Source organism: Phyllostomus hastatus, unplaced genomic scaffold (assembly GCF_019186645.2).
Source record: "Phyllostomus hastatus isolate PE091 unplaced genomic scaffold, TTU_PhHast_1.1 phas_scaffold_12, whole genome shotgun sequence".
NCBI classification, from domain to species: domain Eukaryota; kingdom Metazoa; phylum Chordata; class Mammalia; order Chiroptera; family Phyllostomidae; genus Phyllostomus; species Phyllostomus hastatus.
The window spans coordinates 15,204,547-15,230,889 of NW_025334007.1; the positions used below are offsets into that span (position 1 = coordinate 15,204,547).

The 26,343-nt window shown below is 37.7% G+C and overlaps 1 protein-coding gene across 2 annotated transcripts in view; it reads left to right on the top strand.

Annotated features, from left to right (window-relative positions):
* Positions 1 to 26,284, top strand: part of PIR (pirin) — an 80,358-nt gene extending 54,074 nt beyond the window's left edge. For both annotated transcript variants that reach the window (XM_045856144.1, XM_045856145.1), the window contains exons 7-10: positions 7,112 to 7,156; positions 15,203 to 15,285; positions 22,902 to 22,968; positions 25,730 to 26,284. In XM_045856144.1, the coding sequence (XP_045712100.1) occupies positions 7,112 to 7,156; positions 15,203 to 15,285; positions 22,902 to 22,968; positions 25,730 to 25,845 (311 nt within the window). In that variant the 3' untranslated portion in view covers positions 25,846 to 26,284. The remainder of the gene's footprint in view (positions 1 to 7,111; positions 7,157 to 15,202; positions 15,286 to 22,901; positions 22,969 to 25,729) is intronic.
* The last annotated feature ends 59 nt before the right edge of the window (positions 26,285 to 26,343 follow it).

The following is a 26,343-nucleotide window of genomic DNA, read 5'->3' on the forward strand; positions in this document are numbered from 1 at the left end:
AGTACCGAACAAACAATTCAGATCTTATAACACATTTTATAGACATGATAGTTCTGGCTGCCTGGAATCAGACATATTGGTTGATAAAATTATGCTGTATAAATTTTATTATCAAGTCATTTAAGCCAAGTTCACCCTTTGCCTTTGTTTAAAACTACCTTTCCATTTTTATGAAGTATCTTTTTCCATCCCTTTACTTTTAGTCTGTGTGTATCTTTCATTCTGAGGTGGGTCTCTGTGTCCAGGTCAAATTCCATTGTAAAATCCAAGGCTGTCTAAATTCATTTTATTTGGATGTTTTATGGCATCGACTGTTTTGTTTATAATATTTTGATTGCTTTGTTACTCATGGTAAGTGGACTTGACATGGATATCTGGGTTATGTTTGGATTTTGGCATAAGCTTTGCAATCTAACTAATGTTGACTTCATTGTTTCATTACCAAACGAATGGGCTAGAGATAGAGGCATACACTGCTACCATCCCATTCCTATACCAGGAAAATGCACATTTCCCAAGCAACGTCCCATTAAGGGAGACAGAAAAAATTTCTCATGAATCAGGCTAAATTGTTTTTTTCTGAATTCCTTCCCATAAATAGTATTGGAATCGATTTTTACCATGTCTTTATTTCCTTCGGGCAAGGCATGTTTCCGTGGAGCTGTGCTAATCTTGCCAAAAACAGATGTTTCATGCAGTGATGATTTTGGAAGGTAGTTAATATCAAGAATGGAGCTGCATGGTGCATCACTTACAAATAATCCAATTTGTCAAGTCTCTGACAGTACCAAATTCTTTTCGCATTGGCCACACGTTTTTCATGTTATTTCTTGGCTAAAATAAGAGTAAGTAGTTTCTCTCTCTCTCTCTCTCTCTCTCTCTCTCTCTCTCTGCAGTGACTTTTACCATCTCTTGCTATGCAGTCTGATTTTCCTTGCTGTGAAGTGATGTACCGATAACACTGTTGGTTATCATTCACTTAGAAGGACATAAATCTGTATTTCTAGGAAAATATTGATCTTTTCCAAGAAATTTGTGGCTTCTGGTCATCATGTCCCCTTTGTCTTCTGACTGACTGCATCATGATTTGGCTGTCAACAGCCACTCTGTTTTCCCCATCTCCCTTCATAATGCCTCTGCTACCAGCTTTTTAAAAACATGATCTGGAATGTTTTAAAAAAGGATTGTTAAGGTATGGAAAAATTAATTTCATAAGCCTGTTTTTACATCCCTTAATTGTAACTTTACAGTAGATGGATATGCATGTCAATCAGCAAAATTCCTTTAGAAAATATATAGCCTACCTCTCTGCCTGTGGTAAGCAGAATAATGACTCCACCAAAATATCCAAGTTGTCAATATGTTACCTTACATGATAAAGGGGATACATTAAGGATATTGAGATGGGGAGGTTAGTCTGGATAATCCACTGGACCCAATATAATCAAAAAGATCTGTATACATAAAAGAGGAAGACAGGAGTCAGAGAGACAGAAAAGGAGAGAGAGAGAGAACAATGGAAGCAGAGGTCAGAGTGATGCAGTTGCTGCTTTGGAAATGGAAGGAGGCCAGCAGCCAAGATACCTGTAGTGGCTAGAAAAAGCAAGGAAATAACACTCCCATAAAACTCAGAAAGGAACACTGCTCAGCAGACACCTTAATTTTATTAAAGGTTATTTATTTATTTATTTATTTATGTATTTATTTATTTTTGAGAGATGGGGAAGGAAGGGAGAAAGAAAGGGAGAGAAACATCAATCTGTGGTTGTCTCTCACGTGGCCCTCACTGGGGACCTGGCCCACAACCCAGGGAGGTACCCCGAGTGGGAATTGAACCTGCAACCCTTGGGTTCACAGCCTGCATTCAATCCACTGAACTACACCAGCCAGGGCAGACACCTTGATTTTAGATGCTTAAAACCCATTTTTGGACTTTTGACCTCCAGAACTGTAAGATAATAAAGTTTTGTTGTTTTAAGCCACCAAGTTTGTGGCAATTTGTTACAGCACCAATAGAAAAATTAATGCACCCTCTTAAATATTGATACATTTTTTGCTTCCATGTTTACCTTCAAGGGGGACAAAGTGTAAGGAGCCACATCAATGATATCTTAAAACTTTGGGGAAAAGAAATAAATGCTTCAAAACACTTTTCGGAAAGTAGATTTTAATGCCGTGCATATGGTAGCTACTCAGTAAACCACATTAAGATATGTTTAAATAAGTCTTACTGTATTAGTTATCTATCAGTATATCTAGAATTTAGTGGCTTGAAACAACATTTATTATCTCACAGTGTCTTACAGTTTACCTGTGTCCTCTGGGTCAGGAACCCTTATAACTCTGCAATCATGGTATCAAGTCAGGGCTGCGGTCATCCCAGGGCTGAAAGGGAAAGGGTGCACTTCCAAACTCACAGCCATGGGGTTGTTGGTAGCATTCAGTTTCTTTAAGGTTGTTGGCTGCAGTCCACTCTCAGGTCCTTGCCACATGGGCCTCTCCATGGCACAGCTCACAGCATGGCTGCAGGCTTCATCCAAGCCAGCAAATGCGAGAGTCAAAAGGGGTTAGCAAGATGGAAATCAGAGTCTTTAGGTAACCTAATCTCAGAAGTGACAGCCCATCACTATTGTGTTCTTTTGCTCCTTAGAACCAAGTCACAAGGTGTTCAACCCACAGCCCAGAATGGCTATGAAAGCAGACCAACACAAAATCATATATTTACTTAAAACATTACTTAGTTTTATTACTAAGTTTTATACTAAGCTTTATTACTTAGGCATGTACATTTTCTGTATTAATGATCACAAACTTGGGAACTGCTTGATGATTTTAAAAGATTATCAAAAGGGCCGCTGCATAATAGGGTTATTATGTGAAGACTTTTTTGCTTATCTGTGGTGGTGGGATCTCATGAAAATTATGCACGGACCTTTTCATTGCTCATCAGTTTTCGTTAGTGTTTGGGTATTTAATGTGTGGCCCAAGACAACTCCTCTTCCAGTGTGGCCCAGAGATGCCAAAAGGTTGGACACCTCTGTTGTACAAAATAACTGGTCTGTACTTTTAAGGAAAGAAAAATACTGAGGAATGTTTCAGATGAAAGGAGATTAGACATGGCAACTAAATGTTCAAGAAAGTAAACCCAGATTGGAACCTGACTTTGAAATTTTTGTTTCTTTTTGCCATAAAAGGCATTACTGAGACAACTGGCACAATTTGAATATCTGTATAAACATAGTAGTATTGTATTAATGGTCATAATTTTTTCATTGATATTATATCAATTTCATATTTTTATAAGAACACTATGGTTATATAAGAAGATATCTCTGTTTTTAGAAAATCCATACTGAAAATTATTTCAAGGTAAAAGGGTATCATGTCTGTAAGTTTGCTCTCAAATATTTCAGAAGAAAAGAATGACATATATTTCTAAAGAGAGGGATAATAAAGTATATATGGGATAACGTGCTAGCTTTTGGAGAATCTGGGTGAATGATGGTCATTCTCTGTACTATTTTTGAAACTCTTCTGCATGTCTGAAATTATTTTAAAATAAAAAATTTGAAATAATTTGGTGGAATAAGGAAGGGAAGGAGAGGGAGGACCTCAGCAGGCCAGGCATAAAATCCATGCTGAGGGAGCTGCCTGCCCATGCTGAACACAGTTCGGGGGCAGGTCTCTTAGAAAGCAGCACTGGGGTCTGGCCACCTATGTGACCCAGAGTTTGGAGGGAGGTTCATTGTCTCCTTAGCCACATTTCCCTCACTTCTCTCTCTCCTTCCCTACCCAGAGTTGAATTTGTCAAGGGTCTGATGTGTCACCACGCCATGTTTTGCTACGCCTCCACACATATATGTGTAAGGAGTGGTTGTGAAGTTCATTGAACTAATGAACTCTAAGACTCAGAGGCAGGAGGAAAATGAGCTGGATTGAGGCAAGGAATGTAGTCCAAGTAAAGCTGTCCCTAGTGACTTTGCAAGAATTGGGAACCTTGGTGGAAATGAGAGCAAATGCCACAGAAAATGATTTACATATTGAAAAGAAAAGTGTTACATTTTTTACGTTTGACTAAAGGAGTTCTGAACTTAAATGTGTTACTGATTAAACCATTCTACAGGGCCAGAGGTGAAATGTGACCTCCATCCCAACTCATTTTCTTTGTTATTGCCTGAGGGAAGGGAAGAGCTTCCCAACTGCAAAGAGCCAGTAGTTTAGAGAGGACATCTATAGAAGACAGGAAACTGTAGGGCCAGTGACCTCTGACGGTACAATAAAAATGTGGGGATGGTATCAATTGCTGGTGCAGGACATCAGAGTGTGAGGAGAGGTGGGAGAAGATAGAAAGTGGAGAAGGATTTGAAAATGTCACAAGAGAACTCTTTGCTGATGTAATTCTGCTCTTAGCGGAGAAGGAATTCTAATAAAATATGGTGGTTCTTAAACATATAGTAAGCATTCACACAATGTGACTCTTGTTTTAAGAAACAATGCTTGATGGAAATCAAACAAAGTTTAATAGAAGCAAGCGCAGAAGGACAACATGTTAAAAAGAAGGAAAAAAAGGAGATCATCCCCTTGTTCCTATTTCATTCCCTCTAAACTCTGTGCCTCCCAACCAGTAACATGAATTGTTATTACTAATAAAGATAGACACTATATCCTAATGAAAGACTTTTTCACAGAACAAAAATAGTGCATATACTTAATAAATTGGCTTGACCATTCCTTTCGGCAGATATTTGGTTCTTTTGGATCATGTAAGAAGATAAAAAGGGAAACGAAACAGACTTAGGTGATTATGTATAGACTAGTTTTCTGCATGGAAGGTGAGTAGCAATGAATGGGATAGAGGAGAGATGAGATTAGAACAATCAAAATAATTCCAAATGAAAACTCAGCTGAGCAATTGAAAACTTTGTGAGTCTGTCAAACTTGGAAATCATTGCTTTATATCATATACCTTACATGAATTACAACATGTCCTTAGAATGGGATGTTTTGCAGTCTTTCCCAAGAAGGAGTTATTTCTGCACATTTTGACATGGAAAGGTACCCCAAACAGATCATTGTTAATTCTAGTTCTTAAGCAGACACTATATACTGCATAGAAAATAAAAGAAACTGAAAGTTCAAATACAGAACTGCTAACAATAATCCTGTCGGGTAAGTCTGAAGATTGCAGGAAGATTTCCTGTTTGGATGACATCACACACACAGGCATGGGCAAAAGCAGGTGTCCAGTTGTTCACGTAAAAAAGGACATGCTGATTATGACAGTAGCTTTATCAACTCATGAGAATATGTCACTCACAACTGGGAACCTACTTTTGCCCATGTCTGTATTTTCCAGTTCACGTGTATTACTTTTTATAATGGAAAAAAAAATGCAAATATTTACACTGTGAAAAATAAATGTGAGCAATTTCAGTGGTGAAATTTTTTGAAAAGCAGCTAAGGAAGGGGTTCTGTTGCACAGTTTTATTACAAGTCAGATGAAATAGGACCAGGGAAGTTTGGCATCCATTACAAAGCAGAGAGAGAAGTGCTCTCATCAGGATAAGATATGGGGGATGGAGCTGTGAATTGTTAGCATGGATTTTCAGCATCTACCATGAACCTCCCTCCCCAAACTTACATGACCTGAAAACTTGGCTGTGCCTTATTCATCTTCCTGTCTCCACCCACAGTGAGTGGTAAATGTTCACTAAATCATGGTAGACTGAGCTAAGAGGACTGGCAAGAGGGTCAATGAGGGAGAAAAAGTGTGAGTGAGCCATGAGCAAATGGCGTTAACTTCCAGAGGCCTTAAAACTTATTCTAGTAAAATCTCACAGGGGAAAAACTGAAATACAAGGGTGAAAAAAATATCCTCTGGCATCCACCCAAGTATCTTCCTTTTGCCATCCTTCAGATTTTCTTAACCAGACTCAAATCGTTCAGTTTTATCAGTTAGACCTTTTCTTCTGTGCCTCTGTTGCATATTTCAATCCACCTGCCATCATATCCACATTCCTAGAGATGTCTTCTGTGACCCTTCTACCCCCACCTTTGTTGTGATGACTGCATCACCACGTTGGTTCTCACAGACTCCAGTTAGGGTGCTGCCCTACCACCTTGAACTTTGCTTTGCATTCGCTTCCCAGATCTTTCTGTTTTCCACCAAAGGAACAGAGTAATGTCCTAATTCCATTTAGAGCTTGCCATTTCTAGATTCATGTCCCTCAGTGGCACAGCAGCATCTCTCCTAGGCCATGGGTATGATAAATAAATGTCCATGAAAATCCAGTGCTGGTGCTCAGGGAACCAATGGCAGGTGATCCATGGTTGTGAGCTCTTGACCCCATGGGTCACAGGAGGAATCTGGTGAATGTCATGTACCCTCTTCACAGAAAAGTGTTCACACTGGAAAAATTGTGGGGACAGTTCCAGGGAGCACACAGGCTGCCCAAAGCCCATTTGTGTCCCCAAACATTATGCATCCCTGCATCCCTGCATTTGATGCTCTATTTTAGGATAGATAAAAAGAATTGACTTCACTGGAAACTAAAGTACAACTAAGTAAATAAAAGCACATTCCTATATTCTCTTCCTGGAGAGAAAGAAGCGCAATGAACTGAAGATAAGCCAGATTGGTGTGTTACAGTTATTAGCATGATGTTAGAACTGGAAGGCAATTAGCATGATGTTAATACAGTGGTTGGCATATATATCTATATATCTATATATATATATAGATATATATATATATATCTATATATATATATAGATATATATATATATATATATATATACATAGCCAAGCAAACTGTACACTGTCTCCTTGTGTCACTCGAAAAAAACACTTGGGGCCAAGTCATTTAGGTTTAGGGCCATGTGGATGCATGTACGCATGTGTGAGTGTGTGTTGTAAACAGCTCACAAAACTTAACTTTTAAAATATATATGTAAAACAAAGGATTTTATGTCAAAGTTTATCTTTTGTATGTGTTACATAATTTATATATTTACTTTTGACATACACAGATATTGTTAAATATATTGTTATATCTTTGTTCCTTTTGGTATTATGGATCCTAACCTTTTAATGTTGCTGGTTCCTTTTCAGGGTGGACAAGCTTCATTTATACCATCTCTGGGAATGTGTATATTGGTAAGTGATGTATGTGTTGCTTTGGGTTCAACTGCAATGTAATTTAAGCTACTGAAGGGGAGGAAATGTAAGATGAACTTTTTCATGTAATTGAATACAACACCATATTCTTTGTACAATGACAATCTGGTGACCACACCATCTAGCTTGTCATCCTAGCTCCCTCTAGGGCCCGCTGAGGAACTTCCAACTGCCAGTAGCCTCTGTGTCTCTTAGCCTGAGGCTTTCTCTGAAACCTGGGAAGGCTGATCTGCCCCAGTCAATGCTGGGGAATTAATATCCCTGGAAGCTACCGCACCCCTCAGGGATAACCCTGAAGCCTATGTGTGAGGCCTTTACCTAGAGTTTCCTGTGGGATTATGTTCCAGAGGCCCACAGTGAATGTGTGCTTGACACCACACCTTTCATTGACTACCTCCCAAATAAATTCCTTCCATTCAAATATTCATGTAAGGCTACACTTCTGGGGAAACCTAAAGTAAGAGAATCAGCCTCCCCTCTCTCCTTTCTTGACCCTCATGGACAATGATGGGTGGTATGGACGGGGCCAGGGGGCAGAACATCTGACTGCTTCAAGGTACAGACCAACAATCCCATTTCAGAGACTGTCTTGAGTTAAGTGCACTCCACCCCACTCTGGCAGGCTAGCCTTCTCAACAGTGAACTTCCCGAGGCCCTCACATGGCCACCTCCTTGGGTAATACACTTGCAACCCTAGATAGATAGCTTACTGACAACATCTGCTCAGGGCTTGAAGGCCACACCGAGAGCCATGGAGACCATTCTTTTTATCTTTTCCAAAAGGGGTGTTCAACTGTCTGCAATTATTTTTTCTGGAAAATCATGGTAACACAAACCCATGTGTTTTGGTTTGTATACAGTAGAAATGGGTTTATCCCCCCCGCCCCTTTCAGTAACAGCATTTCAGTTATGGGTCAGAAGCAAAATTCATTTATTTTAGCATTTGAGAAAATGTGAAAAAAAACACGTAGTAGTATCTCAGGCCTGTGTGCACGCACATTCAACTCTATTGACCATCTGGAAGAGATGAAGCATCACTTGTGACTATGCTCTTTTGAAAATCTTGAGTATCATGCAGGTTTTTTTTTATAAAAATGGAGAGTACAAACCATTTTTTTTGGAGGTAGCACCCCAGATTTATGATTTTGAGAGAAACAAAATGATCTGCACAAATGGAAAGTAATAAGAAAGCACATGATTCCTAAGGCAGTAAGGATACCAGAAATATTTGTGTAGAATGAGAAAAAGCAGGGACAGCAAACTTTCTGCAAAAGGCCAGACAGCAAATATTTTCATCAATGTGGACCATACAGCTTCAGGAATGATGCATTCCTGCCTTTGTAGCATAAAAGCAGCCACAAGTAATACGGGAACAATTGCGGTAGCTGTTCCAATAAAACTATATTTATGGCCACTGAGTTGTGAATTTCAAATACTTTGCATGTGTTATTATTACTGAACTAAAGGGGTTTGTTTGCCTGCATATATCAAAGCCCAACAAGATGACAACAAGAGTTTTCAGCAAAGAAAGTAAAGGTTTATTTAGGCAAATGGTGCCAAACCTGGAGGCACAGGTGAGCTATTATGTAAGACCTGTCTCCTCCTGGCTTCTAGGGGATGGATTATATAGGGAAAAGTCATTACTCATGGTGACTGGGGGAGTTAGGGTCATGGTTGGTCTCTACTGATTGGCTGGTGCTAGGGTAAGGGGAGCTGGACATTGCACCTGGTCCTGATGCCAGCCATGGGGCTGCCCTGTCTGGTTTCACAAAGGTGTGGTCCATGGGGATGTTCTGCTTTTCTGGGCTTGGAGCTGAACCACAACTCAGGCTTACGGCTTATCTTTGGTTTGACAAAAACTCTGTCTCTGAGGAGGCTTTGCTCCTAAGACTGTTTGATCAGAGCCTCATTGTCCTGATGGCTTAGTGATTAGGGGAGTGGATGTGCAAGGGAGAAGGAGGCAGGTGAGTCAGGGTGCTGGATGAGGCCAGTCTGAATCAAAAGGAAAGACAGGAGAAAAAAATCGTATTGAAGAAATGAAGTTTCTATTCAGTTACATCATGAAATACTACTCGTGGTATTTTTCAACCATTTAAAAATGTAAAAATCTTTCTTAGCTTGTAGGTAGTACAAAAGTTACATCTGATTTTTGGTTTAAATGTCATTGTAAGGGTAAAGGGGAGAAAAATTAACAAATAATTCAAAACCTATTTTAGTCAGTAGTTACAGCCTTGTTTTCTGATAGACCTTTAGTCCAAGAATTTTCAGGTAAAAAGCTCGACAGTGCAAAGAGGAAGAATGACTTATGCATCTATTTGTTTGTAGGTGAGGCCTATTTTCCTGAGTCATCTCTACTCACTGGCCTGGTCCGCCCTCATGACCATGAGCCATAAGTGCAAAACATCTGGCAGGAAACAGGGTCACAGTCTGTAGCGTGGGAGTGAACTTGCATCTGTCTACAGTAAACTGGACCTTGGAGAGAATTCAGCTCACAAAACTGGCCTCTTGGGTCTCTACTTTAGCCAATGAGTGACTGGCCAGATGACCTCATTTGAATATTATCTCCCTCCTTTCCTTCTACCCACCCCCTAATAGAGATGTTAATCAGAAAAACAAAATGGCAAAACAAAATCACCACAGACAAAGAAATGACAAAGCAGAAATAGCTATTGAATATATGCTGATTTATAAAATCTATAGAAAGAATCCTGAAAATGCTTTCTGACTTGACTGTCTCAGTTTTATCTTTCTTATAAAACCAGGATGGCTCCTGCTAGCCACAGATGATAGCAGCTGATAAGGGAGTGATTATTCTTTTCAAAATGTCAAGCACCTCTGTTCTGTTTAATAGGTATTGTAAATTTATGCACATTGTGTATTGGGCCGGAATAAATAGGCAACACTTTGGGCTCAAAAAATAATTTGGGGAGATTCCATAAGATGGAGATTTAGGAAGACTCTTAAAAATGTTAATTCATGCAAGAACTGAGTAAAAGATGAATACTAATAGGTTCAGTTTGAGTCTAGATAGGTGGAGTTTTGAACAGTAGAAAATGCTGGATATTAACTAGCTGTCTAAGTTGGTCTGATATTTTAAACTTCACAGTGAGTATGGAGGAGCTGTGTAATTGCCTTCTAATGACACCCCGAGGAAGAGAAGGAGTTAGCAGAAATAAAGTGAGATGAGTAGACTTAACACTTTTATTTTTAAAAGTATGCATTTGAGATATCTTGTGCTTTTCTGTGATCTTCTTAATTTTTGATACATTGGGTTTGTTTTTCAAGCCCTTTAAGCTGAGTGTTAAATAGTAGCTTTAAAAATGGTTCAGGAGAAAGTTATCTTTGACACAATCTTTTCTTGAAGCAGCCAGTTTTTGACCAGCCCTCAGCTGAAATCTTTGCAGTATATAATTTTAAAAATCCAAAGAAAGGAAAAACTACATGGCCAGAAATCCAATAGATCCCAAGGACACTAGCACTAAACCTCTTCCTTGTAGCTGTGATGAAAATAACATTACACATTAACACATGTAATTATCTGTGTTAATTTTAAAAAGGATAAAAAAAATTAGATCCTGTATCTCTGAAGCTTGGGACAGTTTATCAGCCAGGATGCCAGTCCCCTAGAAGGACCATTATCAAGTTTACTGTTGGGGCTTAGAAAATATATTTAGAAATCTAAAAAGATTTGTCTGTGATTATTTAGCTGACAGCTAACTGGCTTATACAGGTAGTAAATGTTACATACTTATTTAAATAAGTAATTATTTGTGGCTAGTTGTGTTCAATTCTTTGCTTCTGGTTCTGGGTAGTATTCACAAGTTTGACGTGGCTCCTGGATCTCCATAAAGGTGAGGGAACACACTAGAAGCCTCTGAATTGACCTCCACTTACCCAAACTGAACTGGACTAACCCATGTGCTTCATTCCATGGTGAATACCTTGAGTAAGGTGCCTGAACACCCAGGATGACCAGCTTCCCTGGCTACGTGTCCACTGCTACTCCATCCAGCCAGATCCAAGTTAACTTGGCAGTTATGATTGCTCTCAAATCTGTTTATGCCAGTTGCATGAATAATTGCAATTATGCAATTTAATTAAGCAGTATGTTAATTAATGAAATCGTGTGAAAAGAGATTTTCTAGAACAACTAAATCAAATGTTTTGCAAAAATAAATTGCTAAAGATAAGCCTTGAATTAAGCTTTGATAAGCCTAGTATAGGAGAGATGACAGTAAAAGATTGGGGGAACTAATAATCTAGGAGATTTCAGTGGCTCATTGTGTGGATGCTTTGTGAGGAAAGACGATGCTTCAATCTAATCAGCAGACCTAACTTGGCTTTATTTCTAAACATTGCCAAATGAAGGTATAGTTACACTTTAATTTAAAGTAAATGTTAAGGCAGTTTGTGTTTTTCAGTTAATGATTTTGATTGAATTAGATAAGAAGGCTGCAACTGTATGTATAAAAGTGATGATATCAAAATCAATGATGTTAGTACCAGAGCATGTGGAATGGCGGTACGTAGGACAGCCATTCTTTTGAAGCAAAGGAAAAGGAAGAGGAAAATTGGCATGTGGGGAAAAGCTGCACAGCAATTAATCACCCACTGTAGATGCAGCACTAACTTCAAAATATGTTTTAAAGTATTTTCCCTTTTATGACTGTTTAGGCAAACAAAAATATTTTAATTTAATTGTTTTCAGTTAAATTTTTCTTAACTGCACTATTAGATTTAACATTCTTGGCAAAGCTTCCCAATGGAAACTATTTATTATCTGATTTGGCTCTATTTATAATTGAAAGTAGTCAGAAACAATAAAATATATTTTCTTTGAGACTTATTTCGGGCTCAGGAGATAACCAGATGGGTGAACTAGCATAGAAATGACATGAAGATAGAATCAGTCTGCTTTCTGTGGTCCTGTTTTAAATGTTTCATAAAAGAATACAGCAGCTAAGGTACACTTAGAATGATTAACCTGGAAACCCAACTTCAGTATCTATAAGAAAGGTCTCCTTTAGTGGGGAGCATTTCAAATGCACTCTTCAGAATCAACACTATGCTTCCTCTCCTAGATCAGCAAGGACAGTGAGCAGACATGCCATTGCATATGAGGTTAGAGTTCTTAGTAAAACACGAACTCTGTTTCTAAATAAAGATTTCCTTACAGACCAATGAACACCAGAGTCTATGATAGGTGGTGCTGAGAAATCCCAATCCAGCATTCTTTTTGAGGGCTGTCTCTTTTCAGTACAGTACATTAAAATATAGTGGAGGGGTTGCATAAATTATTTGGGTCTGTGTATCAAGATCTATCCTTCATGATAAAATTAAAGGCCAGGAGTAGACCATAAGTAACAGGTACTACATATGAATTAATTGAAGGTAAAGACACAGTTCGTTGCTCCCAGCAAATTGCAGTAAAGCACACCTAATAAAATACTGCTCCATATCACAGTTAAAAGTATTACCCAACTTTAAATGAGATTATTCTTAGATTCTAGAAACTTTCTTTTATTGCAAAATCCCTGCATGTGCAGAAAACCAACAGTTCTATCATTCACTTCCATGGCATTTGTTGACCTAAATCTTGGATGGAGAAGAAACCTTTAGTGGTGTGCTGGGGCTGGCTCCTGCCAGCTTATGGGAGCTGGTGGTTGAACACCTCTTCTCTGACCTCACATTGGTAGCTTGAAATTAGCCACAGTGGGAGCACTTACACCACAGAAACTGGAACACACTACAAATAAGTTTTGTGCTCCCCTTTGTGTTCAAAAGCTAGTTTTAAACGTTAACTAGCACATCCCTGCCTCTGGGACAGAGGTTCCTAATCTTTTTTATGCCATGGACCCTTCTGACATTTGCCAAGGCCCCACCTCTGAATGATGTATTTTTTTAACTCAATGCAGACATTGAAATGTTAAAAGAACAAATTTGTGATATAGTTATACGTGTGCTTCTCTAATGGCATTTGAAATAACACGATCCAGCAGCCAGTCTACTCTAAGTAGTGACTAAGATAAACTGTATTTTGAGATATCTATAACGCTGTAATGTGACATGAAAACACCTGTGGTTTCTACTAGAGACCAAGCCATTGGTCCAGCTAATACTACTGTGCTTTGATGGCTAAATTTATGCCTGAAGGAGTGCTCACATTTCAGTTAGATGTTAGTGAAACTAAAAATGTAATTTATCTTCCATCCACGTTTGCGATTGTTCTGAATTCTAACCACAGACCCCTTGGGAACACATTGACTCCAGGTGAAGATCTCCTGCCCTATTAGAATCCTATTTCATGTTTGTGAGCATTAGAATGAACCTTGTTGCTTCATATAGGTTATCTCCAAAATGGAGGACTTCTCCAGAAAATATAGCTATATTTGGACTCTAAGCAATATTCACAAAATTCACAAGTTATATTTCTGTTCATTTAATAACTCCTCAAGCTGTTGTCTTTATTTCAAGAAACATTTCCTTATTGATTATTATTGTCCTGCTGGTGTAGCCCCCTAGACATCTTTATGGGCTTCTCACCCTGCCTAGAATCTTTCTTCTGTTGTCCATTCATCTGACTGTTCTATCCTGCTTTGGCTTCTCAATTCTCTGGCTTCCTCTTGAAGATTACACTATTGTAATCTTCAGGCCACTATATTATTCTGCTTCTAGACTCTTCTCTCTCCTATTGTTGCCAAATCCTTTAGATTCTTTCTTAACTCTACCTCTCAAATTATTCCATGTTTATGTGTCCACTCTCTCAGTTCAGAATGTAATTCATTTTCACTTTGTTATAAAAAAACTCCTAATAGGTCATCATAACTTGAGTTTTACCCCCTATAATTTATTTTATGCTCTGATCCCAGAGTTATTTCTCCAAGACACAGATCTGACCCTCTCTCTCTCTCTCTCTCTCTCTCTCTCTCTCTCTCTCTCTCTCTCTCTCACACACACACACACACACACATTTATTGAAGGCCCTCCATTTTATATGGATAAGCATTGCCCCCAAGTGTCACCTTGACCTACTTTTCTACCTACTTTTTTTCCATCGACTTTTTCATCATTCTTTCCAGAAGAATCTTCTAACCATTATGGAAGATTCACCATCCCTCAGAGATGCCCTGCACATTTCCAGCACCTTACCTTTGCGTAGACGACAGTCTAGACAAGTCTTCTCTTGTCTAGAATGCCCTTCTTCCTTGCTTTGCCTTTGCAGGTCTCTCTAATCCTGTATAGCTCTGTTCAAGTCTTAACTCATCCACAATAAATTCTGAGGGCCCCTAGACCTGAATTAGCCCCTACAGTCTCTGTTCTCTCATTAAACTTTGCTTATTACTTTATTGTTATCTTTAAGGCACAATTTCACTTGTATCATTTCATCTGTGAGCTTCAGTATAGAAGGAATGGAAATGTATCCATCCTGAATATCCCCCCACAGCATTTAGCGGTAGGCCTTGTTCATAGTTCACTAGCTATCCAATTTATATTTCAACACATTATTCTCTGATTATTTTGTTAATATCATTTAGTTTCTCCCAGTGACATTTTGAAGTATTTGTATGCAAGGAATCTGCTTTGCATTTCTTTATATTTTCTCAGTACTAGCAATTATAGGTATGCAACATATACTTGTTGAAATGAATTAATGATGGCATTTGCTCATTTTCCTAAATATGATTAATTATTATGAGGTTTATAATTTACTCAAGGAAACACTCTTCTTATCATACAATGTTAATGACTTTGCTTATTAATTGAACTAGTAAGCATGGCATTAAAGGTGCAAGTGGAAACACAATGCAAGATTCACCTCCCTGCTCTTTTCTATAATGGAAACCAGCCAGTTTCAGACTTTAATAATTGTACATACAATCAACCAAGAGATTTAAGAAGATTCCTAAGTCTGTTATTTCTGAAGTTAAGTGAATATTACAGTGCTATGTATTTCACCAAATGTGTAACCATGTGATAAATATACTGTGATGAGTATTACATTTAGTGGTTCACCTTTTTTTGTAGGGCCTGATGATGCACAACAAAAAATAGAACCGCATCACACAGCAGTGCTGGGGGAAGGTGACAGTGTCCAGGTGGAGAACAAGGTGAATATTAAAACTCTTTAATTTTTCTTAACTTGTACTTTCTACTAGTTTCCAGGAAAATGCCTGAATCTCCAGCGTAGCTGGAAATTTTTCTCTTCCATGGGCAAAGAAGCTATGCCACAAGTTTATCAACCGCTTTCATTAATTTGTTATTTCTATTAGTTTATTTTAAGGTTTTATCAATACTGATTTCTCGTCTTTAGGAATTTCGTCTTTTAGAAATTTGACTTCCATACTGTTTACTCGTAGAAATTTGAATTTAGAGCACACATCTTCATTATACAATCAACTTTCTTAACTTTCTTTATACAATCAATTTATTTTTAGCATAAGTGAAAATGGATCAGCCCTGTAGGAATATAAATGCCGATATACACATGTATTCACAGAGAACCCTTTGGAAGTTCTCCCCATTTTGAACTGAGAGGAACACGTGATGTATTTCACAGTCCTTTTGTGTTAAAGCCCTCCTTTTAATGTAAAGTTTCTGATATTTTAGGAGTCTTAGGAGCTTTTCCCCCCAGGTTACCAAGTTTCTTTCCCATGTCTATTTCATTCCCTTGGGTGATTCACTCACCCACTATCTTGTGAGCCTATGAAGCCATTCTGACTGCTTTACATTATTGTAATAAAGAAGATTGAAGAGACGATTTTGCAAAAGACCCTGAAAAGATAAATTTTGAAAAGTAGGGATTAAAAACTATATCAGTGTGGTGACTGGTGGAGAGGGAATTTGACTGACTTCTGGTCCTCTGATCCTGGCATTGTAGAATACAATGAAATTGAGGAATTATTCTATCTTTCCTCACTTTCCTGACTACTCACCTACTACTGTCTTAATCATCTGTAACACCACCATGAACTGTGAAGTAAATAGCAGAAAAACTCCTGAGTACCAGATGAAATGCATATTTCAGCATCTATGCTCTCTGTGATTAGGTTGAACTGAATGAAACTGCCACTTTTGACCTACAAAAGATGGTAATTTTATTTATTTCAATCCAATGCAGGAAAGAGGCATGAACCTACTGATAGCAGATTAATTTGTAACACTATCTGGTTCAATTTGATAACCTCAGTTCTTCTTATAATTTAGCAGAGGACAAATTGCAAATGTTAATAATTTGAAAGCTAAAATGGAACACCAGAAAGAAGGGCTGAGGGGAGTCAGAAAGATGGGAGGCAGTAGTATAGAAAAGAATGGGCTGAAACCATCAATTTATTGATAAGTAGCATGACTGCCTTTGTGGGCATCATTCTTTATGTGCACTTCTGTAATTTTTGCTGTGTATATGTATAGGCTGAGCCATCAAGATATTAGAAAGATTTCTGTGAAAAATTGTATTTTTTGAAAACATTAACATTTAGATGGACATGTGTTGCTTATATTCATGAAGAGTAGAAAGTCTCCCTTAGATCACAACGGAGAGGGGACTGTGAAGGTGTGATTTTGGCTTTACAACTTGTTAGCTGTGTGACTTTGGGCACATTTCTCAACCTCTCTGAACTTCAGTTTCTTTGTCTGCAAAATTGAAATAATGACACCAACTGCATAGGATGGTTAGAAACAATATGTGCGATTCCATATGTCAAGGGTCTAATCCAGATCTAGCACAGGGGTCAGTAAAATGGGTCCAATAGGCCAAATTCAAATCCATTTTTTTTGTAAATTAAGTTTTTGGTCTGCAGCCACACCCATTCATTGCCGTTTTCTCTGGATACTTTCATACCACAATGGTAGAGTTGAGTGGTTGCAAGAGCAACTGGATACCCACAAACTCTAAAACATTTACTCTCTGGCTCTTTATGAGGAAAATACTGCTAATCACTGCTCTAGTATATAGTGGGTGTCTAAGAATGGTAGCTGGAAAGTTCACTGATCTAAATACCTAACTTAATGAATGGTCATGCCAGATACATGTTACCTAATGAGGATTCATACCTTAGCCCTAAGGTTTAGGGCACATGACAGTTTCTACAGCAAGAGAAAGGCCCTAAAGGACCTTGATTCACTCAGGCTCCAGGCCAAGGTTATCTTCATTTGGAACTAGACTTAGCCTAAGCATTAGATAAAGAAGTAAGATGTGACTTCCTAGTGCTCCCCTGAGTCCCATTTGTACTGACTTGTGGTCAAGAATGAGGAATTGATACACTCATTCCCTGGCTTCCTTCTAGCACTGAGAGGGCGGGTTGTCTCTTGTGATCATTACCCTGAAGTCTTCCATGGTAGGTAGAAATTGTAGGGGGCTTGGTTTATGCTAGATGTAAGAGTCTTGAAGCCAGACCCTTTGACTTCTTAGAGGAAGCACAAACCCCAGTAATGACTTCAGAATGGCTTAACTTCTTCAGAGTTCTTAAAGATTGGGATCAACCCAGGCTACCATGGATATTTAATCCTGGACTGTACTCGCCACCCTGGAACAGCCTCTGTTTCAAGAGCTAAGGCTCCCTGTGATACTTTGGCCCACAGTTCATACTCTGGTTGCCAGGATAGCTCTGTGATTGGGGACACATGGACTTGATATGAAAGGCTCCATCTCACCTTCAGCCCCATGTTTATGCTAGTATTCTATTGAAAAGGTCTTAAGCCTTGTGGATTAGCAAACATAGTGTGTCAAGGTACACAATCAGTTCCTCGTGAGATGCCATCAAAACCATACTTGAGAGTAATGACACTTTTTAGCTGGCACTATTCACTGGGAATTCATTAAATTAATACAGATTAACATTTTATGAAAATAAAAATGAGAAGACAAAACTAAAACAAAGCACCCAATTTTTTGCCTCTTTATGTACAAACATTCATAACAAGCTATTAATTTAAAAAAACTGATAATAGTTCATTCTTTTGCCTTCAATTTGACCTAAGAATTTTAAACAATGAAATCTAGTAAGAACAATTGCATACAATTAAGTCATACTACAAGTCAGTTTCTTTCTGATAGTTTTTTTTGGGGGGGTAATATATCACTATAATAAATGTTCTTGAAGCAAAAGCATGCCCTTAGGTTCATTCCTAGAGTCTAATCAATCAAATAAACTGAGTACATACTCATAGCCTAGAAGTTACCACCACCTTAAATGAATCATAGAGCCTTCATCTGGGCTTTGATAATTTATTGTTGCTATCAACGGAACCCAAGACGTATCTTGACAATAAGATTTATGGAATAACAAGTGCAATTTGTAAAAATAAATTATTAAGTCAACATAGAAGGGCCTAACTCTGAACTAGGAACTTTGAGAATGTATACCAAAGTAAAAAACAAAACAAAATAAAACAAAAAAGGTATAAAAATACAAGACATGGTTGGCTCCCAAAGATCAGGATTTTTAGTTGGGTGTTAGTTGGATTTTAGATACATGAAGCAGTAAGTGGGCCCCTGTTTCCTTTGTATGGGGTTTTCCATCAAACTCCCAAAAGGCATTCACTTAGACTGACACAGGGACTCATGTCTTAAACAGGTCTTTCATTCTGTGCTCTTGCATGATTTCCATCATTTGACAGTGTTCATAAGGTCACTCACCATAGACAAGGGTTTTTCAAGATGACAGCAGTTGGAACTTTCACCCACATCAGCACTCTACTGAATATTCAGAAGAATTATCAGCTTTCACTAAAGAAAGAGAAAAGATGCATTTAAGAAAGCAGTAAAAGAAATAAAACATCTGGTTTAGGTTAGAGCAGAAGGGGCCACTCAGAGGTTAATTTTGTGGAAAAGTCATTAAAAGAAGCTTGGACTATCCTTCAGATTTCTGAAATGAGAAACCAAACCCCTGAATTCCTCAACACCCAGCAGCATTTTTCACCTCAGACCAAATGCAAGTCTCCTTTTATCCTATTGTCCGAATGATAAATGGAAAGTCATCAATTGGTTAGAGTAATATCAAAAGGAGCAAGACTCTAATTTTTAAAACATTATCATTGTAAAATACATAAACCACAAGACAAGTTTCTTGCTCACAAAAGATGCATCTTCTGAATTGAAAAACTCCGTCTTAGAAGCCAGCATATCCATGACACCAAAGGCTAGCCTTTCCTCTTTCCTTCTCTCAAAACCTCCAACCCTCTTCTCTGCCCCCAGACCCTAAAACTCAAGTGCATCTGCCCTCCAAAAAACACCTTCAAAACACTAGTTAGTGACATCTTCTTTTGGATTAAATTATAATTGATGCAGTGCCAATGTTCAGAACTATTTTTCTACGATACTTTTCTTTCAAATGTGTGTGGATTCACACTAAATTTTCACCAAAGCTTTATTAGGGAATAAACCTTTTTTGATAACTGTGCTTTTTTTAAAGTTGACTTTTTAGTCATTTAAACATGACATTTAAACTTTTTTGAAAAAAAAAAGTCATTTCAGATAGAACCTGCCCTTTTCCTGTGGGCTGAGATCTCACTTACTCATAACCTTGGGCCATCAGCATGTATACTGTTTATCATTGTGAGCTATAAAGTTATGGTGTAAGTGGACCTAGACTAATTTTTAAGCTTCTGTACCTATTCTATATAGGTTTTTTTTTCATTTCCATCACTGATGTTAAGCTATTTTCTTGTATTGCTATCCAGAAGTGCTTCCCTTTCTTCTAGCTTTGAATCTCTTAGAGATCTGATAACCACAAAGCCTAATTGTGAGCAATGGGTTTAAAGCAAGAATAAAGAGGAAATGAGTGAGGCTCTGCACTGAGTAAGGTTAAAGCATTAATGTTTATGTATGCAGTTTATGACAGTTGGTTTTAAATTTTGAATTAGCAGAAGTCTTTGCAGGCTCACTCTTTGATTTTCAACTGAGTTCACATTAGCATAATTTGACAGCAAATTGTGTTATGGGTAGGTAAGGGAGATGATGTATAAATAAATGCAGGTCTAGAAATACTTAAGCATATTTTGTAAACATGAAGAACTGATTATACCATTCACTGGGTAGATGTACTAAATAACACCAGCCCTAGGATTGGAGGGACTAAATTAAGACTTTTGCAGAAAACATCCTACCATAAATTCCCTTTTAATTTTTTTTTAAATTGGAGTCAGAAGGGTAAATAAATTTTAGTCCTGTAATATACAAGACTTTTTAACTACATGGAAAATTGAAGAATTTATTACTCATTTTTATTGAATCCAGTGATAGCTCTTCTGGTACTAGAAATCTATTATAATGATTTCTAATTAAAGAAATTAGTAAAAGCATATAAATATAATATATGACATTATTTTACCACATATTTAGAAATATGCTGTACTGTTAGACTATGGCTGAATCTTTAAAAAAAATTTTTGCCCTGGCTGGTGTAGCACAGTGGATTGAGCACATGCCTGTGAGCCAGGGGGTCGCTGGTTCGGTTCCTGGTCTAGGGCGCATGCCTGTGTTGTAGGTCAGGTCCCCTGTAGGGGGTGTGTGAGATGCAACCACACACTGATGTTTCTCTCCCTCTCTTTCTCCTTCCTTTAAAAAAAATTTTTTTGAAGGCATTTTTAAAAGTACCTAATCATTATGGGTTTGCTTATTGTTTTATTTTAAATTAGATAAACCTAAGAGACACCTTAAAAATACATAATGTTCAGTTATTTATTAGTGGATAGCAAATTACTCTAAAATCTAGTGGCTGAAAACATTATTATTTTCATAAGTGAAGGGTGTGTCTGTGTGTGAGAGAGGGTTCTTCTGCTGGTTTTTCTGGGATTACTCAATCACAGGATATCAATGGTAGTAGGGTTTGAAGTCACCTTGTGAAAGGGCTCCCTGGAAGGATTCTTGTGCCAATTTAAAACATCACAAATGACACATAGAAGTATATCTTTGTCTGCATCCACACTAACATTAGGTATAGTTAATATTTCTTCAGCTTCAGGGAAAATCTAATCTTTTAAAGCATTTTTTTTTATTTTGAGAGAGAAAGAAAAAGGGAGAAAGAGAAAAAAACATTTCTGTGAGAGAGAAGCATCAATCGGTCGCCTCCTGTACATGTCCTAACTAGGCATTGAACCCACAACCTTTTGGTGTACAGGATGATGCTCCAACCAACTGAGCCAGCCAGCCAGGGCCCACCACTTTTTATTCACTTGTGTATTGATGGGCACATGGGCTACTTCCATAGCTTGACTATTGTAAATAACTCTGTAATGAACACAGAGGTGCATATATTCTTTTGAATTATTGTTCTGGGTTTCTTTGGATAAATACTGAGAAGTGGAATTGCTGTGTCATAAGGCAGTGCCATTTTTAATTTTTTGAGGAACGTGCATGCTGTTTTCCACAGTGTCTGCACCAATCTGCTTTTCTTACCAACAGTGCAAGACAGTTTTCTTTTTACCACATACTTGCCAACATTTATTTGTTGGTTTATTGATGATAGCCATTCTGAGTGGTGTGAGATTATATCTCATTGTGGTTTTAACTTGCATCTCTCTGATGATTAGTGATGTCCGCCATCTTTTCACATGTCTTCTTTGGAGAAGTGTCTATTTAGGTCCTCTGCCTAATTTTTAATTGGATTGGGGCTTCTTTTGGGGGGGCGTGTTGATTTGTTTGAGTTCTTTGTGAATTTTGGATACTAACCCCTTATCAAATGTATCGTTGGCAAATATGTTCTTCAGTGGGTCATTCAGTGGGTTGTCTTTTTGTTTTGTCAATGGTTTTCTTTTCTGTGTAAATAACTGTATATGGTACTGGGTGGGTTCTTGAAATAATAAGGGGAACACTTTGTAAAGTATAAGGTTGTCTAACCACCAAGCCATACACCTGAAACTAATACAAAACAGTAATGAATGCACTCTCTAATTGAAAACAAACTAATAAATTAATTTTTAAAAACATGTGGTTGACTTGTGCCTACAGTTACCTTCATGGCCTCAACACAAATTCTCAGGTCAGCTTGTTCTCCTCCTTGTGCTCATGTCTTCAGGTTCTCTGCTATAGTAATTATTTTGAATGGGCATGAAGAGGACAGATTTCTGCCTAAAAATGATCTAATTTTGGAATACTCCTACTTTAAAGACAAATTCCATCTGGTTGGGGAGCAACTGGGAGACTTGAGTAGTTACCAGGAAGCAGTGCTTTAAAATGGAATCTTAAATAAACACATAGCACCTAAATATGAGGTCTGCCAAGTCTTCCTCTGTATATATCTGGCCTAAAATAAAGAGGTGTGTGTTGCTCAAAAAAATGATATTGTTAGTGGTAGATTACAAGTTCTATCATCACACAGTCAATTCATAGCCAGGTCAGTCATACAATTTGTCTTAAGATGTTTCTGGTTGAGAAAAATCTTAACTTAAATTCTTCTTATTTGAGAAGATTAATATTTTTGTGGTCTGCCCTGATGTTCTAAATGCTACGAAACATCTTAAGGAATAAGTGTTTTCATATTGAGTGCTGCACAGAAAATATTTCTAGGATTTATATTTGGAATTAGGAACCTTGTCCACTTGGCCAGCATGCCAACTTCAAATTTTCCTAATTTGACACTCAAAAATAAGCATGTTAATATACAGAACATGTATTATAGTAATATACACTTAAAACCTATATGGCCCAATTAACCAATGACACCCCAATAAGTTTAATTAAAACATAAGCATGTTTATTGTTTGATGCTTTCTTCTTTGACTTTAGGATCCTGAGAGATGTCACTTTGTCCTGATTGCTGGGGAGCCATTAGGAGAACCAGTTGTCCAACATGGTAAGCCCAGAAGATATGTCCATTGAAGCATTTGGGGGTTTTTTGTTTTGTTTTGTTTGTTTTTAACTTTTTAAAATTCAGACATTTACATTATACTATTACCTATTCATGTATACAGCCACAACCATGTATTGACTATTTGGGAATGAATTAGCTAAGGCCTTTGTTTCTGTTATCATGGAGTGTCCTTAGTTATGTGTCCACAAATGAAGTGCAGGATATCATAGATTGTTGGAATAGGGAATGTCCTTAGCATTGATGTAGTCATGTCCCTTTTTTAAATGAGAAAAATGAAATCTCAACATTTTACTTATTTATTTAACAGGTCCTTGGGCAGCATTTACTGTTTACTAGGATTCATTGAATGCCTTCCAAGTATTAATATATTTAATCTTCAGAACAATTGAACCGGTGACCTTTTGCTTTATGAGACAATGCTCCAACCAACTGAGCCACACTGGAGAGGGCTCCAGATGAAATTTCTCTCATGAGCCCCAGATCCATATTTCCAACAATGTACTAAGCACCTCTGGCAGGAAGCCATTTTATTCTCTCCAGCACCTTCATGTCAAAATATCTAGAACTGAGCTCCTTGCTCTACCCACAGTCCCTGATGTCCTGTGTCTCAATTACCCTTCATTCCACCAACAGCCAGCCTCCCAGAGCAGACATCTTCTCTATTCTGATGCCAAAATCTTCTTCAAAACCGGCAAATCAGATTACGTTACTCTACTTAACTCTTCGGTGATTCCTTATCACTTGCAGCATTATATCCAAACTTCTGGTAGATGGAATCCAAAACCCAGAGAAGTCTAGCCTCTCCTACATACCAGATCCCCCAATTCTTTCCCCACTCTGATCCCTCCTTCCAGCACTGTGCCCCCATCCTCAATTCCTCCAGCATGCTAATCATGAAAATGCCTTTCCTCCATGTATACTTGTTCAAACATCACTTCCTTTGTGACTCCCTTACTGGACCCTTCCTACCCTTTCTGTACTAATTCCATAGATTTGACATAAATTCATTGTTCAGTGTATCACACTGATTGTTATAACTTGTCTTCATATCTGTCTGTGTGATAGATTTGAAGCCCTTGGGGGAGAGAGTCCGTCATTTCTCTCTAGCTCCTAGCACAATGTTTGTTCTTTAATAGGCACTCAGTAAATACTCAATAGATAGGTAATTGAATGAATGACTGAATGAATGAATGAATCTAGATGCTTTCTGCTTGTTTCTCTTTCTATGGTCATCCTATTCCCTGCAACACCCCAAGAGACGTCAATATCATCAAAGCATATTATTCTGTGTCTTCATTCTCAAGTATTAAACTAAAGTGAGTGTCAAAGCCCCAATACACCAACACTGGTTAAGGAGCTTGACTGTGTGATTCTCTCTAAGTAATACAGTTCTATTTTAATTTGAGACTCTCTAAGAAAACCCTTTAGACAAAGAACTTTCATAAGAGGAATGTCAGGAACCTCTGCAGAGTATCCATACTGAATGGACAAATCTGTCATCTACTTTCAAGACACTGACAATGCCAGAGGAGTTGGCCTTGTTTATCCAATAGATCTCAGGAGTGATACAGTCCAAGACAGTGTCCCTTTGTTCCTTTAATGTGCGAAGAAAAGGGAAGAGACAAACTTCTACAGACTTCTGCACATTTAGCAAAACCTGAGTTCAAACCTGTAGTTAGACAAAGGGACCAGCAAACTCTGACTCATGAGCCAAATCTACCCACTGCATGTTTTTGTAAATAAAGTTTTATTGGCACACAGCCATACCTATTTATTTTCACATTGTCTGTGGCTCCTTTTGCGCTTCAACAAGAGTTGAGTAGTTAGGACAGACTGTTGGATCACAAAATATATATAGTGTATATTTCAGATCACATATTCAGAATTAGGAACTTTAGGCAAATTACAAATCCTATAACAACATAGTCAATTCATAGCTAGGTCAGTCACACAGTTCCCATATTTATATATATATAATCTAAAATATATACTATCTGGCCCTTTACAGAAACAATTAGCCAACCCATAGAGAATCCAAAATATGATGCTTTCTTGACTTGGAATTTTTGTAATCTTTTTTTTGTTGTCAACAAACTGTTCATCAATTTTTAAAAATGACTTAGTCCCACCATGTAAGCACACAGTTTGATATACTGTGTAAACACCAAATTAGGATGAGATTTGCTGATTCTCTGTGCCAGATTGGTTCAGTTCTTGATATCAACTAGTGCTATAAAAATAACACTACCGTAAATCTTAAAAGTTCTCATCACAAGGGGTAAAATGGGTATTAACTCGACTTTTTGTAGTGATCATTTTACAATATATACTAGTCTAAAATGATTATGTTTACACCTGAAACTAATATAATATTGCATGTCAATTATATCTCCAAAATATAAGGAAGGAAAAATACCCTAACACCTACAAAATGGTTGTAATAGAACCAAACCTAAGAAGGTTAAAATAGACATTGCCATTGTTGATGGCAACCTACAATGGATGAATGAGATGTCATTGCCTTTGCTTATCTGAAGTTTGGTCTTTATAATCAAACACAACCCTGGTCAAGAAACTTATATTACCACCCTTGGGGATTGGACACTGTGCAAATAACCTTTTCCTATTCAGATAGGCCTGGATTTGTTTCATGTTAAGAACTCCAGAAACACATACCATTTCTAGTGGTAAAAGAAAATGTTATCATCACTCAGAACTATCTGAATGTCTCTTTCTGCCTTAGGCCCATTCGTGATGAACACTAATGAAGAGATTTCTCAGGCCATTCTTGACTTCAGAAATGCAAAAAATGGGTTTGAAAGAGCCAAAACCTGGAAATCAAAGATTGGAAACTACTGAGCACAAGAGCAGGTCTTTCAGTATTTTGCCATTTGTGGCATCCATTCAGTCAATGCATTCAATTTCCAAAGCGGACTTAGCAGGTGCTTCTGAAGAATTCCACACTAAAATGATAACATGGTTTTTATATCGATGCATATGACATATTTCCTGGCACGTGTAAATAAATCTAATTGTTGCTCCTTTAAAAATCGGTGTTCTTCCTTGTGACTCACGTTACTCATCTTTTGTTAAAAAACCATTTTACATATGTTTGCCTACGTGTGGGGGGGTATTTTCTTATTTTTGTGCATGTGTGCGGTTTTAAAGTGTATTTAATTGCTTCTGTGTGTCACCAGCAGTTGATGTGTGCAGTTGAACATGGCAATTTTGATACACAGTCATGCCTGTGTGCAGAGGTTTCATGTTACAGGTCATCTGCATTAAAATAATAACAGTCTTGAGTGTTTGACTCCGTTTTTAAAACATCTCTGCTATTGGTAGGGATGTGACAGGATT